We start from the raw sequence: 20067 nt of genomic DNA, 5'->3' as shown, positions 1-20067 counted from the left end.
TCAAAATTATTACTTTTTATTATAAAAAAAGAAAAGAAAAGGATATACTTACGATCTGATGTTGGGATTCGTGTATTTTGTACTTCCCGCATACCGTAACCTGTAAATTAAAGTTTCTATTTCAAGTATTGTTTCTAGAAAAAGTAGTTTTTGGGTCAGTTAAGAGGAAGGATATCCTTTGAATGCAATTTACTGTACTGCTTTACGATTTGGATAATGTTAGTATCCATAAGATTCGAAGAAATATGTGCTCGAAGAAAGAAAAAGCACCTTCGAGAATTATAATGTGAAAAAGTGGTGTCAATGTTCGCGTTCACACCAAATGTTTTCATTTGGATCTAGCTTAAAACCGAAACAATTATGAAAATCTGAAACTTTTTTTTTTTTTAATTAGGAATATTATTGTTTTTCAGATAAAATGCATTATAATAATAATGTAACTTACAATATCCAATGAGAATAGTTAGCACGATCGTGGCAAAAGCTGACAACAACAAGAATCTGCTCTGAGAGATGAACTCAGTTAATGCCATATAAAATGAAAATTGATTGGAACTCTTCATCACATCTTTTTCTAAGATGACAGTTACCTGAGCAAAAAATTTTTTTTATACTTTTACACAATAAAAATCAATATTTTGAATAAATTCCAGACTGCAGTGAACTAGTATTCACAACAGTATTCAAACATAATGTAATATAACAAAACTAAACCATAAAACTCGATAAATATAGTTACAAATTACGATAAATTAATTCTTTTAAGTTCATATCAATATTTTTTAAGAATAACATAGTTTTCTCAAAACGGTTCTTGAACTAAAATCATTTTCCGCTCACGATACTCCACGCATCACACAGAATCATAACAAGTACAATCTCTGTAGCGCAAATGCAGTGAAAGATTGTAAGTAGCCAAGTCTGAGGTTACTCATATGAGATATTCATTTCTTTGAGATGGTCGTAGATGACATTAAGCTATTATACTGAATCCATGTAGAAAGGCTCGAGTCTTTACTTGGCCTCTTCATCAGTTAGAAATCCTTATGTAAAATGTGGGCTTACTTTAAAATTAGGCGTGAATATTTTCTGAATTCCTAATACTGACTTGACCAACTCTACATCCCTACTGATTGTCCTTATTATTGAGTTCTCATTCACTCTAGCGCTTTGAACATAGTCAAATTCTAATCAAGTATAATCTTTCACTATAATCAAAAACTAGTTGCTCTGGATGATCTTTGGATCAACATCCACAGAAACTAAATCTTAATTCAATTATCACAGTTTTGCCTAACGACAATAAAAGCTAATCAGCGATTCACAACTTCAGCTCCCATTAGTATGAATAGATAGGTTCCTTTTCTAAGGGAACCCATCTTCTAACACGAAAGTTCTTTACTTCAAGGTTACTTTAAGATTAAAAGTATAAATAAAATGTACTTTCTGGATTAAAACGCCGGATATTAGTAACTCAGAAATGATTAAATGTTATAAAAAGAATAAAATCAACTTAACTAAAAAGAAATTTGTTGTATACTATTTATAGACATACATAATACCTTTACTTACTTTTACTTTTACTTAAAAGAGCATTGGAGTTCATCTTACTCATAACTCTATTGATTGAGCGTTTCCGAACGCGTACTGCTAAGATGGAACAAGTTAATCGAAGCTAATAATTTTTTTTATTAAAGTTAGTATCTAGTTTTATAATGGAATTACGAATATAAAATTTATTTATTGCATAGTGATGAAAACTGCTGGATTCGAACCCGGGACCTCCGCGTGGGAATCGAGTACGCTAACCACGTAGCTAATCCATCCCCTCTTATTAATCCTTATTATTGAAATTATTCCAGGAAATTGTTGACAGCTTTGTTTCCACCCATTAAAAGAATGTAGGGAACTAATATAATGTAATTAATGAAAAGAGAATAATAAAAATTAAAAATTAAAAACAAAAAAATCATGGTAACTATTATGTGAGAGGGAAGTTAGCATATTTTGCCGAACTCACAGCTGTTTGATCTGAAAATCTACAAATTGTTTCTATTCAAACTACTAAACTACTATAATACTTAAACCAGGATTTTAAAGAAACTTAGATAAGTAGCAAAATTTACACATACCTTCGATCGTTGATGCGTAAGTGGTGAGTATATAGTCACAAAAAAATCGGAAGGGCGTATTTTTCTAGCCCAATATGATCCATCAACGCTAACCGAAATACTGTAGGTGTGCTTGAATTTTAATGTAGCGACGCCAACTCTTAAGAAAGTAGGCTCAGATGAATCAATCTGAAACAATAATTTTAAAAGTTAAAATTTTATTCTCATAGTAATATTCTAATTTCACTTTTTATTACTAACGTTATCGAAGGATTAAAAGAAGTAAAATTTTCTTGTCATTAAATAAATAGTTAATTGAAGTGTGATACCAGTATAGTCTCATACTTTATTTGAACTATTTTCTCGCAGGTTATATACTAACGACCGAAACATTCTTCAATAAACCCTTGAGAAAAAATTCTAAAATTGAGACTAGACTTCCAAAAATAACGAAAAAATAGTCTCACAATAAAATGTAATAATCTAATCTAATATTTACTAAATTATTTAGTAAAAATATTTAGTAAATAATTATTAGATTACAAGGGCATGATAAAAATATATATATTTGGTTCCTTGCTTATCACGTTAAAACTGTTTTTTTTTTTAAAAAAAAAAAACACCAACTTGTATTTGCTGAATGATGTGAGGGTTAGCTGTCAATACAAGGTAAGTCTGCGGAAGATCCTGACTTAAATAAAGATGATGAGCATGAAGGAAATATGCTGGATTGAATTGTAATACGGCAGATTCTGGAGTTACATGAGGAACAGTTACTCTTAGTGTTACATTTGTATTCAACAAGCTTTGTTCATGAGTTGGACCTGTTTCTACCATTATTTCGCACACCATCTCACCTAAAAAAAATTTTATTTTACTAAAAGTATTAATAATTTATAAAGTAAATTGATTTAATAAGTAGGCCAAATTCTATTGTAGATAATCTATAATTAAAGATAAATAAATTATTGTCACAATTTGCTACAGGCGATTTCCCTAACTGTTTAAAAAGGAAATAGGATAACCTATAAAAAGTAGGACCTATGAAGCAATAAGTTGCATTCAAAAAACTAATAAAAGAAAAATGGCATAAAAATGTTAAACTGGCCAGAAAAAAATTGATTGCTCGCAGGATTGAAAACTTAATTGAAACGATAAAAAATGATTTGTAGAAAGCTGATTCATAGCAAGTAATATAACATTCCATTAATGCTAGAGACCACAGATCTTAAAAGTTAAATTCTAATATTAGAACGCAACAATGCGATCTTGGCCACTGGCAAAACATCACTTATAATAAATGCCCTCGTCCGTCTGCATACCGAGGTATAAAAAAATCAATATTTTTACAACCTAAATTATTCAAATAAATATATTATTAAAATATTTTAATAATATACATAATAATTATTTGGATTTCTTCTTTGTGGACCTTATCAATCAAATTTTATGGATTAATAGCGATTAAGGTTTTCAAGAATTATTGCTTCTTCAGAAAATAGAGTAGTACAAATACATTATTAAACACCAATTTTCATGAGAATTATAATATAACTGATTTAAAGAGAGACTAATAACTTAAAAGACTTCTTTAAAAATATTATATTAGAACATACATTATCAGCATGATCAATCGCAACACTGCAGTGATATGGAAATTTCTGTATGTCCAGCCGCTGCCACTATGATTACATATAAATTACTTAGATAACTAACCAGTTTTTGTATCAAATTTATATCGAACAGAGAAAACATCGTCAATTGATGATGGCACGGAAACAGAGTTAAAACGTAGTTCGCAAGAAAAAGGTGAAGTGGTAGTATCGATCTTATCTTCAGAATGGCACTTTCCTGATCGCAAGCCAACAGTATCTCGACGTTCTCTTTCATTCACCAAACGAATTGGTACTACAAAAGTAGCACCAATTTCTGAATTTGTCAATGACGGAAGATTTGAACCAAATTGAACCTAAAAAAATAAAGAGAATTGAAAAAATAAATAAATAAAACATTATATCAAGAAAACTGAGGATAAAAATTTCAATAATTAAGATTACATTGCCAATTTATTGTTTCCAATAAGTGAATGAGATTGTTTCACATAAAATTACAATTTTCAAATCGTCAAATCGTTACGTTATAAATAATAGAACGCTGTTAAAACATAAAATATTAATGTTACCGTTATAACAGGTAGTACTTCAACGGCAACGGAAGATAAAATATTCGCATGAGGTTTGTTGAATGAAAAAGTTAATACTGCCGTCCCCAAACGATTACCAACTACCAGACCAGAAGTTGTTACAGATATTACATCACTATCTGCAGTCCATATTCCTGCCTGACCTCCTCCAACAGGACTCCAAAAGCAGATCATTTCACCCACAGACATCCAAGTCTAAATAAATGAACACACAAAAAAGTTTCTTCTAAATAGAAAGAAATTTAAAACTAGCCGTCTATGCTCTTCTTCTGATGTTGAAGCTACTAAGCAATCGTCTATTCCTGCAAAAACTTACAATTCTAGCGAGAAATTCTTAATTTAAACGGCATCATATTAAATTCTAACCCTGATGATGTTTTAATAGTATTTTTGGTTTAGCCTCTTATGCTACTGGTATTTGAAATAAGCCTTAAACAAATATATTTTAGATATTATTTATTTTTTTTACTTTGTTAGATATGCTCAAAATCTTATATGTTTTAAGAATTAGATGCATTTCTACAACAGAGAAATGGGGCAGACCACAACTGCTTTTTTCAAAACCTACTTTATTATTTTCAACCGTCCGGTAGTGTTGTAATCATTATTACAACAGTTAAAATGGAATTTTACTACTTTTTTCAAAAGCTGCAGCGATGTTATGTTGCTTAACTTACTTCTGTAATGGTTATCAAAACTGTCCATTTAAAAAACAATAGCAAAATGAAGATTTACTTGTTTTGACTGATTTCTTCCACGCCTATTAATGAAATGATCCGAAACTTTACCAATGTGTTTCCATCAAAGAACTTTAGTTGTCCTTCTTACTTTATTATCTAGTGATAATGTTTAATATGCAAAATAAAGAAGAATCAGGGATAAAAATAAAGTCACCTATTCACACAATTATATACCTAAGCATTTTCGTTAGTTATTTCTTAATTTGGATAATTTAATTCTTGTGAAACTGTTAAATAATTAAGCAAAAAAATAAAATCCAATCAAATAAAAGAACCTTATTTGGATGAATGTGGTTGCCGACAGGAAGTTTAATGTAATCATTCATACTGGGCGCTAAATCATCATACAAACTGATTACCGTCGAACCACTCCTCTGCAGGCTGACGTCTAAACTGTTATTGGTAGTGAGAGAAATATGTATCTGAAAAGAAACAAAAGATGCATGTTGTAAATTCAATTAAAGTTCCTGTTTCTGCGACAGAGTTCACTCAAAGTTCTGTCCATATTTTGCTCAAGATTGTTCTGCGAACAAGAATATATCCAAGTTTGAATTAAGTGGATAACCTGTATAGGATCTAGATCATACAATGGCAATACAGTCATTGGAAATATAGCTCCGATAATTCATTTAAAAAACAAAATGGAAGCTATATCAAATTGATGAGAAAGTAAGTATACCTTGTCAAAGCGATTAGCTCTTCCATGGATAGAAGCAGGTGCAGAATAGAATACTGTACCATATTGATCATGATATGTAATATTAAGTACAAGATTTAATCCTTGAGGTAAATGATTCAAAGCTTCTCCTGATACATCGAGTTCCGTAATTACATTTGCCATTATGTAGTGAATTGGTTTAACCTAAAATAGTGAGAAGTTAGCACAAAAACCAAGAGTAAATATGTATAAACCAAAAAATAAATAAATACATAATCACGGGGAATGTCTCTTGTTTGAGAACCCTCTTCGGAGGCTGGAAGTGCACTGAAAAAAACTCTAGGTGGACGTCTGCGCTTTAGGCCTCGTCAACAAGTTATTAAAGCACGATTTGCATGTCATTATCAATCTGTACCCACCACTCTTCTGAGGTAGGTATTTGTACCGAAATAGTTAATTTTTTTATAAATTTTCAAGGACGGAGGCTTGTGGTCAATGGCGGATGGATGGATAACCTTGGGCGAAAGGCTAAATTTATTATTTGTAACGGAATCTGAAGCATATTCTGGTTTCTTTGATTATATCTTAGTAGGACGTATGTTTATTGTATATTGGATCGATATCGGACTTTCATCTATCATCAGAGGAGAAACCGATTAGGAAAACAATAAACATGCCCTAAGACGGATAAAATCAAAGATATTTCCAGCACTGCGGACCTAATCACATTTTTAACATATTCCAGGTGATGAGACTGGACTTGTGCTTGCTGTATCGGTAGTGCTCGTTGAAACCAGAAGAGTGACAAGCCAAGAAGTGGTGAGGCGGTAAACCATCAGAGAACTCTTCAAATTTTTTTAAATTGAACTTTTTCAAAAGATTGATTCGGCATTGCGACGATATTTTGAATTTAACTAAGAAGCAGTGTACTTTTCTCATGAGGAAGAATCTACACCATCAATTAAACCAATAGTCCAAGCTTTTCTAAAAAAAACTATGATGTTTCCTTTTTCTCTTTTTAATTACTTGCAATTACAGTAAAAGTTAAAGAAAAAAAAATCACATTAAGAAGTAATGCCTCTTTTTCAGGCGGACTTTGCACCCAACTAACAATCAGGTAATAATTATTTCGCTTTGTTACATCAATAGATAATTTTTTAACTGATATTAGACTGGAATTTCTTTTTTCTTATTACCTGTAGAATGAAGGCAACCGTCTGCTGAGTAAGAGTATCATGACTCTCTGATTTGGCCATAATAATTGCCAACCCAGGTTTTGGTCCAACTGCTACAGTACCTGTTGGATCAACTTCTACAATGTCCTCTTTAGTAACTAGAGCAGTATTAGTTTTCTTTCTAAATGACGTTCCACTGGCTTCCGACACAGTTAAATCTTGGTAAAGTATACTTTCTTCCTGTAATAATAATAATAATAATAATAATAACAATAATAATTATATATAATAATATAAGGGAAGAGATTAGCACAGTGGTTATCGAACTAGATTCCCACACGGAGATCCCGGGGCCGACCTAAATATCTTTTCTAAAATGTAATAATTTTTAATTGATGAAATAGATACCCGAGAGATCAGATCAGATCAGAGAGGTATTCTTGTGGGACGTCACTCAAATTCAGAGGGATGGTGAGGGAGGGATGCTGAGAGGAAGAGAGAGAGAAAAATAAGAGCCGACGTCACACAATAAAACAGCTTTATTTTACTGCTTTTGTTTTACAATGCTTATTGAAATGCTTTTTAGCTTAACATTATGTTTTAACTAAAGCATCCAATCCAAGTTTATTTATTTAAGGAATGGAGGTTTCCTTAAACTAAAATATTTACAGTTGTTGGGAATTTACTTTATTTTTTAAAATAAACGAACAGAAAAATATCGAGTAGATGGACTAAGAAAGAAAATGAGCTAAAAAGGGGACCAAGAGAGAGAAAAACCAGAAGTTGTTGGGAAAATAAAGTTGCAGGAAATGATAAGGAGATACCCAAATAATCTTCGATGTGTGGTTTCAAACCTGACCCAAAAACTCTTGTGAGGGAAAAGGAAAAAAAATGGGCACTTGAAGGTAGTACAATGTGTAGATAAAAAAAATCAATCTTTAAACCGGAGGACTTCACTGACCATCGCAAACGGGAGTTACAAGAAGGGAAAGCATGGGAAGAGGTAGGAAGGTAGGTGCTGCAAGTCTAGTAAAGTGTCTACACAGGGAGGCAGCAACAGGACCACACTTGTTCCCGAGGGTAAAATATTTAGTAGCCCCCTGGGAGCTGCTGAACTAACTGGCCCTGTAAGGTCTCGGGTCTCGGGATTCTATCTGTATTGCGTACTGCTATATCCACTAAAAACAATATCCATTTGCTTCTTAACCCAGAAAAGATAATATGAGGTAACTATTCAGACACCTTACCCATTTCGAGTGTTAGAACGGACCTGTGTAAACAGTACACTTTCATGCCGGGTCAATAATTCTCTTCAATTATAAATTTTTAAAAATAGATAAGAAATACATACCCAGTCTCTGTTTGTTTTGACCGTAAAATGTGTATTTGGAGCAACAAGAAGAGTAGCATGGCTAATAGGTGGTGTGTACCATTCTAGAGTTTCGATTACTTCAATTTCAACGGAAGAGTTGAATGCAATGGGATTCCTATCTGGACCTCGACCAGTAACAGTTAAGAAAATTGCGGTCCTTCCAGGTTTTAATGCCAGGATGTGCATTGACAAACGGTCTTCATTAGTGATCTAGAATTTTAAACAATAACAAAAACGCAAGGAATGTTAAAATATGGAAGTTTAAATATATTCAAGGAAATTGGGAGAAGAATACTGAAACCACAAAAATATATAAATTACTATCAACCATTACAAGTATAAAATATAAAATTCCACTTTCAGTATAACATATACCTCTATGTTAGTTGAATGTAACACATCTTTTAGACGCACAACACCTGGTAGAGACACAGACCATTTAAATGAAAGCGGTGGATTAATAGAGCCAAGTACTAGTGGACTGAGAAAAGCAGGCATTCCAGATGGCCAAGCAGGCATTGAACGTCCTATTCCGAGTTGCAAGATAGGCACTACGATTTGAACTCCACTAAGTAATACTACCGTCAAATCGACACTATCTTTACTACAAATACTTCCTTGTTTAGCAAAAGAAGTGACAGTAATCACTGCAGAACCTAGAAAAAAATAAAAATGAACAAAGCAGTTTCTAGTTATTGAGTACTCAAAATTATGAAACGGACTAGAGTTTTATTAATGCTTATTTCTTAAATAATAAATCCATAATTTTTTTAGTCTGAAGTAGTTTTTAAACGTAGTTTGCAAACATGGAAATTTATAACTAGTTAATTAAATAATAATAACTCACATACCAACATGTAATCCTTTAACGACAGCAGAAGATGATATTATACCAATTCCAGTATCTGACGAAGAAAATTGTAAACCAGGATCTGGTGAAGGTCCACCAGTAACTGTCAACTGAATCTCAGCTCCTACTGCTAGTACTAAAGGCTTTGGTGATAGTTTCACAGGAGAAAACACCTATCGCAATAGAATAAGTTTTTTTTTCAGAAAAATTTACATTACTAAACGAAAGGAAAACACATTTATTTAAGTTTAATTTCCTCTCTTACAACAGGGAAATCTGATAAGCAGATAAGCCTTAAGTTACAAGTTAATTTGATCTCCGTGTTAATGAAATTAATGAAATGAACTGCCTAGCACTTAAATCTCAATTATATATAAAATTAGGGCACGTCAACTTCTATAATCTTTAGCGAATGGACCCTTTTTTACTACATTCCCAGGTGTCTGGAAATGCTCGCAGGATATACAACACTGTTCTTCACCGGACATTGAACTGTAATTTTCTATTATTTATTTATTTTTTATTTAAAACTACTTCAGGTAATTTTTTAGGCACGTTGTGAGGTTATATTTAGTTAAATATGCCAAAAATTACCATAAATTGAAAAAGATAAACCCATCCGAAAAGAAAATAAACTTTATAAATAAATTATATTTACTTTCAGAGAAGTTAAAGTCATACATACAAACATTTTAGAAAGTTATCATATATGTATATATAATACCATATGAAACATCCAATGAAAGTGAATAAATTTTTAATTACCTGTAAACTGTACTGCTGACTAAATATCTCTTTCCACCTTGCTTCCACTGAAGTCTCTCCAACTTCCAGGGCTCGTAGAGTAAATCTGTAGGGAATTAGATTCATTTTTCCATTAACATTTTCTAAGAATGTTTCAGCAGTTTAAATTATTATAGTCATCTCATTAAGATATTGAAGGTCCAACAATTGAGTTAATTTTTAACAACACAATCCAGGTATTTTAACTCGTGAAAGAAGAATTGAAATGGTAATTACTTGTTAGACAATTACTTATAAATTTTAAACTTAGAAAAATACACTCAATAATTTTAATGTAGTGTCTGAAAATGAATTTGCTTAGCAATTATATCTACGGCAATCATAGGTAAAATAAAAATGTGGTTAAGTTCGCAGTGCTGGATAATATCGTTTATTTTAACAAATTAATTTTATATTATCAATAAGCATGTTTATTGTATCCAGTTTATTGACCGGTTTCGAGTCAGGCAATACAGTGCGAGCCGGAAACATAAATGAAATAAAAAAGTCTACATTAAACTGATTAATCTACCTCTGATGATGGATCAAGGTCTGAAACCGGTACGAGATATGTGCCGTTTATTATGAAAGTGGGGCAAGTCCATTTTTTGTTATTTCGAGATATTTAAGGTTTTGCGGTTCAATAAATTTAAAAATATTGGTAAATATTAATAGACATATTTTTTGTATTTTGTGGTGTTAGATAATGTAAGTTTATAATCCAATAGTGTTTCAAGTGCTGGCTAAGAAAAAAATAAAGATTTATTATAACTAAATGGACTTGCACTTTCAAAATTAATGAATTATTGTAATCGTTGATTTAAATGGATAATATTTCAGTCGTATCAGTATTTTTAACAATACAAACAAAATACTAATCAATAGTTCAACTATTCTTCTTCTTTTTTTGAATCATTTTGGTCCGAATTGCCTTGTATTCAGATTCTGATTCCAAGATTCTTCCTTTATTACCGATTCTCATGGGACTTATTTCTACAAACATAATAAAAATAATAAAATTACTTGTAAATGAGGATTTTATTGAAATGGCGTTATTACCCAGAAAAGTATTTTTATTTTATTTTTGTTACCTACCAAATTCACTTTCAGATGCATCAGAGTTATAATTACCGTTGTAATCGGTTTCAGCCATTTTTTCTTTTTAAAAAAATAAACCACAATCCGTTATTAATTTTCAAATAATGAAACTTTTTCGTACACCGAGCACAAAACAACACAGCTTACTTGATAGCCGATAATATAAGTCGAATGTTAAACAATTTACAGTTTTTCAGAGTGTTTCCAATAGTACTAAAATTTCCGGATGATGATATTATTGAATCACAAAATTAAGATGTACTTATTATTATTAAATAATAATAAATTTTATGAAATATTGAACAATCACCGATTACCAATATCAAAGAAACATAGATAAAAACACCCTACATTTCAGACATGATATTAAACCATCACATTTGCTTCACCATATAGCAACCGGAGTTAAATTTTGCTGTACGGTCAAATAATTTTAACTTAAGATGAACTTGCACCATTTTCAAATTAACCATATTTACAATATTGTTAAGAGCTAAAACTTCAATCCTCCAAATATTAGGATTCTGAAATTTTTTGACTCTAAATTGTTTACAGGTAAAAAGGTTCATACTAAGTTTTATCTATAATTACCATTATCTTCATTTTTTCAAAAATGGACTTGCCCCACTTTCAAAATAAACGGCTCATATAATATAAACATGCTTACTATGACGGATAAAATCCTTATCGTAGATCGCCTCAGTAAAAACCAGATGAACATCCTAAATAATAAAATTATGAAATCTATGAACTCTAATTCGCAAATTCATGCTAAAATGGATAGACTGATTCAGAATTCATAAAGAAGAGAGGAGTAAGACAAGGGATTGGTTGCAACAATCTAAGAAAGGGCCTACTTAAGCAAGCATCGAAACAACAAGGCTGACAAATTAACCAGAATTAGCTTTAATGAAAAAAAGAGAAGAAATTAAACGAGTAACTGTTTCTTGGGACGCTAATTTCATTTAAAATACGACGACGTGAGTAGTGAACAGAAAAATTCCTATCATTTGGTGAGGAGGGGGAACTAAAACTTTTAAAACCGAGTCCAAGCTGATGCGATTAGAAAAATCTATCTAGAAGATACATAGCTGACAGTTAAGAAAATTAAAGCAAGTCTACAAAGTAAACTATAAAATCCTAGAATTAAAGGTTTAGTACTGAAATAATCAGAAAAATATCATTTCATGATTTTTCAGTTTAACGCTATAAACTCAATGGAATTAATTGAATTAATTTCAAAATGAAAAACTAAATAAAATAAACCACTCACCGAACAACGTCAGCATTACGGTCAACATTGGTATGAATTATTTCCGCTATATTTGGCAAATTTACCATTAATGAGATTTCAGTTTCTTGTAAATCCAAATCTGGAAATTTAAGCGGAAAATCTTCTCGAAAGAATAATTGTACAATAGCTTCAAATTTAGATCCTCGTTCAACTTTTTCGGGAATATCTACTTTTAGAAATCCAACGCTGACAACCTAAAAATAAAAATACATACATAAAAAATAATTTTATTTAATCCCCTAACAACAGATTATAATTATAAACTTAGAAAAATTCCCCTTCTTATTAATTTCTCTTTCTGAAGTAAAAACGTAATTATAGCTCCGTCGAGGATAACAATACTGAGATACCAGGCCACCGTGCAGGGTTTCCAAATTATTGACAAGACTGTAACTCACTAGACCATAAGTTGTAGAGGCTTTTTCTAGGAAGAAACGAATTTAAAAGCAGTAAACTGGTTTCGAATTCGGGAGTCCTAACTATGCACTTACTTTTTATTCAACGGCCAAAATATTAAAGAGGAAGAATTATACAACTAAAACTTGGTAAATTCATGGAAAGGGAAAAAATACTTCCTATATTTAGATGTAAGAAAATAATTATTTATCACAGATGATTTCATAATCTAAAGGCCTAAATTAATAACATCGAAAACACAGAAAACTGCTGCAGGAAGTGCTTGCCAAGCACTTACAAGTTATGGCTTTCCCCCATTCGATTTAAAGTGATTTTGGACAGAGGCAAAGTTGATTAAGTTTGAAAACTATTCAATAAATTACCACTTCAACGTTGAAAAGAGAAAAAGAAAAACAGGTACTGCAAACTCATAAGAAAAACTAAACTACAATAACTTTCCTGACTGACAGTTTTCTATTTTTAAAACATCTTATTTCTTAAGTGCAATCAAGTAGAATTATTGAAACAAACCAAGTTACTTTCATACCTTGAAGTATATCAAAAGAGTAAATCTTGATATACAATAATCTGTGACAGATAAAATTCCATCTCCATCTGATAAAGGGGATAGAACAACAGTTTTTTCGATAGGGTCATAAATTGCTTCTGCAATATGAGATGGTTCTACTGATATATTATAAAAACCTGAAAAACAAATTTAATTAATAAAAAAAGAAATTAGATTAAATTAAAATCCCTTTTATAAGTGGATAACAGTTTTTTTTAATCGCGGGAAAATGAACAACTGTTCATATAAAAGTAGACTACAATACAATAGCAGTATTCTATAGAAGTATAAAGTGAAGAACGCATTAGGGGTTTATCTCCTTAACTTAAACTTTAATTAACAAAAACTTACAGTTTAAAATGTTAAGTATAAGGGTTGATTAAACGCCAAAAGGTACACAAATCAGCGAGTACCCAACATTTCATTGATACTTCATTAATATTTAAGTAATTCTACTGCATTAATTTTCATTAATAAGTTATTTTTTAGAATTTATTAGATATCACAGACCCTTATGCTGGCCATTTCCGTCTACAAAATATATGTTCAAGTAGCACTGTAGATTGACTGTAATATCTAGTTATTTATAATAATCAAACTATTAATTACAGGTTAAAAAGAAAAACGTTATAAAAAATAAAATAAAAATATGAGGCTAAAAAATTCAAAACCTTGTTTAAAAAAATGCTTACACCAACTTACATCAAAGATTTTGTTTATTTTATTTATTTATTTTTATTTCTTAAATAAAAATCGTCGGTTTAAGTTCATTCTTCGATTAAAGTAATTGTTATTGTATGAAGTAGTCAAACGTTTATTACAATAGGTAATAATTATCTGGCTTTATCTCAAATAATATAGTTTTCTTCAATTACATTCTCCATCTAGGTGTTCTTCCCACAATGTTGTATATATGTAATATAAAGTAAATAAGATATGCATATATTTAGGACAGCTAATTATTCCAGTATTTTACTATAAGTAAAATTAGGGGGACTAAATTAAATTACAATAGAGAAATGAATAATTATTGTTTAATAATCTACTTGTTATTAACTGTGTGTTATTTGTGCTCACGAATATTTCGGTAAGACGAATTCAAGACAGTAGCCTACTCTAACTTTATCTTTACTTTAACATGCATGTACGTATTTGTGATTTATCATAATTATAACAAAAAAATAATATAAATGAAGTGGCCAGCATAAGGGTCTGTGATATCTAATAAATTCTAAAAAAAAAACTTATTAATGAAAATTAATGCAGTAGAATTACTTAAATATTAATGAAGTATTAATGAAATGTTGGGTACTCGCTGATTTGTGTACCTTTTGGCGTTTAATCAACCCTTATACTTAACATTTTAAACTGTAAGTTTTTGTTAAGGAGATTTTTGTACCTTTTGGATAGATTTTCCTTTTTGTCTATTTTACAAAGTTACATATCTGCTTTACAGATTTTTTTAAAATTTGGAATAAGCTATTCTATCATTATAACCTGATAAGGTGTTAACTACCACTGGAGAGATCTTTTTAAAGAATGATTGTAGTTGCGGCCCCCAAACCATCCTCAATAACAATTTTTTTGAGAAAGCGTTTTGAATAACATAGGAAGGTATTTGTACGTAAATAGCAAAATTAAACTGCGATTTCTGTACTTTCTTTTAAGAGGAGTAAGAAAAATAAACTAGGATTGCAGTACTTCTCCCTAAAAGGCAAAGAGGCAAAGATTTTTTAATCGAACAATTCATTGATTTAAATCGGTTCACTCATTGATAATTTAAACGATTGCAGTACTTCCTCTTAGTAGGAGCAAGAAAATCAGCAACGTAGAGGAGCTTTAACCACTTATTCGAGCTGAATTTTATCAAAATCGGACTAAGCGTTATAGAAATATTGGTAATAATAGTTTTAGAAAGGGCCTTATTTGGGGGGGGGGCAAACTCCCCTCCTTAAAAGTCACGGTGCCGAGACTTTTAAAGTGCAAATTTGTATAAAATTTCGATTCGAATGACACTTCATTCATAAAAATCGGTTCACGTGTCGATAATTTGAAACGATTGCTATACTTCCCCTTAACAAGTGTAAGAGCTGATCGCCGCTTTAATGTTACGTAGGGGAGCCCTAACCCTATCATCCTACCAAATTTTATCAAAATCGGGCCAAGATTTACAGAGTAATTAGTAATAATAATTTTGGAGGGGGCCTTACATAAAGGGGGCTAACTCCTCTCCCATTCCATGTACAGCGTCGGGACCTCCAAAAGGCACATCTACATAAAATATTGAATCGAATGACACCTCATTCATGAAAATCGGTTCACGCGTTTAGGCGCTACGTTGTTTACAAAAAAGGTAACAACAACAACAACAACAACAAGAACAAGAACAAGAACAAGAACATTTTTTGAAAAGCCGTTTTTGCTCATTTTCGGCAACTTTTTTCTCGAAACCTATTAGATCTGGGTGGTTGCAAAAAAATTACAGTTATAAAGGAGGGTTTGGAGTAAGATTTAAAGAAAATTTGGGAATTTTATCTTTTATAGAAAAATAGAAAAAAATTGTCAAAGTTGGGTGTTTTTTAACGTTACGCTTCTTCGTGCAGTTTTTGATGGTCAACCCTTATCTCCTTAACTTAAACTTTAAAAAAAGCATAAGGGTTGATTAAACTAATAAAGGTACCTAAATCAGCAATACATTTCATTTATAGAGGACAGTATTTCATTTCACTGCTCTGTCCTCTAACTTTATTTCTTTTCTAAAATAGGCGTTTTGTGCCTTATTTTGTAAAGTCGACGCGAAGTTTTAAAAAATTCGAATACTTTCATTGGTGAATAATATAAGGACGAATGAAAAAAACCAGTTAAAGGTAAGAACATTAGAAGTATTTCCGTCAAATGCAACTATCAAATGGACTGTATGATTTTATGACTTTTTAAAGCGTGAACCGGCGCTATAAAAAAAATTATTAAAAAGTATCAAAAAATGTTATTTAAATTTAAATGTGTGTCCTAATCATCGAATTTTCCTGTTTCGCCTAAGTCAATCATTATAACTTTGCTATAAAGAACTATTAATTATTTTATTAGATAAATGTTTAAACCACTCTGCTCGATAAATTAACTGATCGATTTCAAACTTCATCAACATCACTGTTAGGTTTACTGTTAGGTGTAGATGGAAGACGAAATTCCCCAGTACCGCAAACCCAACCCATTTGCATTAATAAATCTACGTTAAATATATTTAATAATATAAGTGCGTTTAAAAAAGTAAATTCCAAGATACTACTATTATAGACTCCTTAACAAAAACTTACAGTTTCAAATGTTAAGTATAAGGGTTGATTAAACGCCAAAAGGTACACAAATCAGCGTGTACCCAACATTTCATTAATGCTTCATTAATAGTCAAGTAATTCTACTGCATTAATTTTCGTTAATAAGTTATTTTTTAGAATTTATTAGATGTCACAGACCCTTATGCTGGCCATTTTCGTCTACAAAATATAATATGTTCAAGTAGCACTGTAGATTGACTGTAATATCTAGTTATTTATAACAATCAAACTATTAATTACAGGTTAAAAAGAAAAACGTTACAAAAAATAAAAAAAAATTATGAGGCTAAAAAATTCAAAACTTTTTTTTATAAAAAACTTACATCAATGATTTTGTTTATTTCATTTATTTATTTTTATTTTTAAATAAAAATCGTCGGTTTAAGTTCATTCTTTGATTAAAGCAATTGTTATTTTATGAAGTAGTCAAACGTTTATAATAATAGATAATAATTATCTGGCTTTATCGCAAATAATATAGTTTCAATTACATTCTCAATCTAGGTATTCATCCCACAATGTTGTATATATGTAATATCGGTAAGACGAATTCAAGATAGTAGCCTACTCTAACTTTGTATTTTTCTACTTTAACATGCTTGTTCATATATATGTAGATATACATATTTTTAGGACAGCTAATTATTCCAGCATTTTACTATAAGTAAAATTAGGGGGACTAAATAAAATTACAATTGAGAAATCAATAATTGTTGTTGAATGATCTACTTGTTATTAACTGTGTGTTATTTGTGCTCACGAATATTTCGGTAAGACGAATTCAAGACAGTAGCCTACTCTAACTTTGTCTTGTTCTACTTTAACATGCATGTACATATATATGTGATTTATCATAATTATAACAAAAAATATTATAAATGAAGTGGCCAGCATAAGGGTCTGTGACATCTAATAAATTCTAAAAAATAACTTATTAACGAAAATTAATGCAGTAGAATTACTTGACTATTAATGATGTATTAATGAAATGTTGGGTACACGCTGATTTGTGTACCTTTTGGCGTTTAATCAACCCTTATACTTAACATTTGAAACTGTAAGTTTTTGTTAAGGAGATTTTTGTACCTTTTGGATAGATTTTCCTTTTTGTCTATTTTACAAAGTTACATATCTTCTTTACAGATTTTTTTAAAATTTGGAATAAGCAATTCTATCATTATAATCTGATAAGGTGTTAAGTCGGAACCGTAACTACCACTGGAGAGATCTTTTTAAAGAATGATTATAGTTGCGTTCCCCCAAACCATCCTCAATAACAATTTTTTTGAAAAAGCGTTTTGAATAACATAGGAAGGTATTTGTACGTAAATAGCAAAATTAAACTGCGATTTCAGTACTTCCTTTTAAGAGGAGTAAGAAAAATAAACTACGATTGCAGTACTTCTCCCTAAAAGGCAAAGAGGCAAAGATTTTTTAATCGAACGACAATTCATTGATTTAAATCGGTTCACTCATTGATAATTTAAACGATTGCAGTACTTCCTCTTAGTAGGTGCAAGAGCATCAGCAACGTAGAGGAGCTTTAACCACTTATTCGAGCTGAATTTTATCAAAATCGGACTAAGCGTTATAGAAATATTGGTAATAATAGTTTTAGAAAGGGCCTTATTTGGGGGGGGGGGCAAACTCCCCTCCTTAAAAGTCACGGTGCCGAGACTTTTAAAGTGCAAATTTGTATAAAATTTCGATTCGAATGACACTTCATTCATAAAAATCGGTTCACGTGTCGATAATTTGAAACGATTGCTATACTTCCCCTTAACAAGTGTAAGAGCTGATCGCCGCTTTAATGTTACGTAGGGGAGCCCTAACCCTATCATCCTACCAAATTTTATCAAAATCGGGCCAAGATTTACAGAGTAATTAGTAATAATAATTTTGGAGGGGGCCTTACATAAAGGGGGCTAACTCCTCTCCCATTCCATGTACAGCGTCGGGACCTCCAAAAGGCACATCTACATAAAATATTGAATCGAATGACACCTCATTCATGAAAATCGGTTCACGCGTTTAGGCGCTACGTTGTTTACAAAAAAGGTAACAACAACAACAACAACAACAAGAACAAGAACAAGAACAAGAACATTTTTTGAAAAGCCGTTTTTGCTCATTTTCGGCAACTTTTTTCTCGAAACCTATTAGATCTGGGTGGTTGCAAAAAAATTACAGTTATAAAGGAGGGTTTGGAGTAAGATTTAAAGAAAATTTGGGAATTTTATCTTTTATAGAAAAATAGAAAAAAATTGTCAAAGTTGGGTGTTTTTTAACGTTACGCTTCTTCGTGCAGTTTTTGATGGTCAACCCTTATCTCCTTAACTTAAACTTTAAAAAAAGCATAAGGGTTGATTAAACTAATAAAGGTACCTAAATCAGCAATACATTTCATTTATAGAGGACAGTATTTCATTTCACTGCTCTGTCCTCTAACTTTATTTCTTTTCTAAAATAGGCGTTTTGTGCCTTATTTTGTAAAGTCGACGCGAAGTTTTAAAAAATTCGAATACTTTCATTGGTGAATAATATAAGGACGAATGAAAAAAACCAGTTAAAGGTAAGAACATTAGAAGTATTTCCGTCAAATGCAACTATCAAATGGACTGTATGATTTTATGACTTTTTAAAGCGTGAACCGGCGCTATAAAAAAAATTATTAAAAAGTATCAAAAAATGTTATTTAAATTTAAATGTGTGTCCTAATCATCGAATTTTCCTGTTTCGCCTAAGTCAATCATTATAACTTTGCTATAAAGAACTATTAATTATTTTATTAGATAAATGTTTAAACCACTCTGCTCGATAAATTAACTGATCGATTTCAAACTTCATCAACATCACTGTTAGGTTTACTGTTAGGTGTAGATGGAAGACGAAATTCCCCAGTACCGCAAACCCAACCCATTTGCATTAATAAATCTACGTTAAATATATTTAATAATATAAGTGCGTTTAAAAAAGTAAATTCCAAGATACTACTATTATAGACTCCTTAACAAAAACTTACAGTTTCAAATGTTAAGTATAAGGGTTGATTAAACGCCAAAAGGTACACAAATCAGCGTGTACCCAACATTTCATTAATGCTTCATTAATAGTCAAGTAATTCTACTGCATTAATTTTCGTTAATAAGTTATTTTTTAGAATTTATTAGATGTCACAGACCCTTATGCTGGCCATTTTCGTCTACAAAATATAATATGTTCAAGTAGCACTGTAGATTGACTGTAATATCTAGTTATTTATAACAATCAAACTATTAATTACAGGTTAAAAAGAAAAACGTTACAAAAAATAAAAAAAAATTATGAGGCTAAAAAATTCAAAACTTTTTTTTATAAAAAACTTACATCAATGATTTTGTTTATTTCATTTATTTATTTTTATTTTTAAATAAAAATCGTCGGTTTAAGTTCATTCTTTGATTAAAGCAATTGTTATTTTATGAAGTAGTCAAACGTTTAT

At 30.8% G+C, this 20067-nt stretch overlaps 2 protein-coding genes across 5 annotated transcripts in view; one reads left to right on the top strand and one right to left on the bottom strand.

Moving 5' to 3' along the window:
* The window catches only part of LOC141452318 (uncharacterized), a 34004-nt gene extending 27175 nt beyond the window's left edge, over positions 1-6829 (top strand). For 2 of the 4 annotated variants that reach the window (XR_012457321.1, XM_074124330.1), the window contains exon 3: positions 414-551. The gene's annotated coding sequence lies outside the window, so the exon portion shown is untranslated. Of the gene's footprint in view, positions 1-413; positions 552-6801 lie in introns of those variants that run through there. The other 2 variants (XM_074124331.1, XM_074124329.1) reach the window with 2 other exon arrangements.
* The window catches only part of Gp210 (nucleoporin 210), a 49695-nt gene that overhangs the window by 1723 nt on the left and 27905 nt on the right, over positions 1-20067 (bottom strand). The window contains exons 14-28 of the mRNA XM_074124289.1: positions 13228-13385; positions 12264-12478; positions 9875-9959; positions 9111-9282; positions 8635-8915; positions 8239-8469; positions 6909-7127; positions 5734-5916; positions 5330-5476; positions 4294-4509; positions 3828-4080; positions 2739-2968; positions 2133-2300; positions 446-590; positions 53-100 (exon numbers count right to left, since the gene is read on the bottom strand). Coding sequence (XP_073980390.1) covers positions 53-100; positions 446-590; positions 2133-2300; positions 2739-2968; positions 3828-4080; positions 4294-4509; positions 5330-5476; positions 5734-5916; positions 6909-7127; positions 8239-8469; positions 8635-8915; positions 9111-9282; positions 9875-9959; positions 12264-12478; positions 13228-13385 — 2751 coding nt within the window. The remainder of the gene's footprint in view (positions 1-52; positions 101-445; positions 591-2132; positions 2301-2738; positions 2969-3827; positions 4081-4293; positions 4510-5329; positions 5477-5733; positions 5917-6908; positions 7128-8238; positions 8470-8634; positions 8916-9110; positions 9283-9874; positions 9960-12263; positions 12479-13227; positions 13386-20067) is intronic.

Source organism: Rhodnius prolixus, unplaced genomic scaffold (genome assembly GCF_049639745.1).
Source record: "Rhodnius prolixus isolate KJV_2025 unplaced genomic scaffold, Rpr scaffold_3, whole genome shotgun sequence".
Lineage (NCBI taxonomy): Eukaryota > Metazoa > Arthropoda > Insecta > Hemiptera > Reduviidae > Rhodnius > Rhodnius prolixus.
This window is presented reverse-complemented; position numbering and strand designations above follow the sequence as displayed.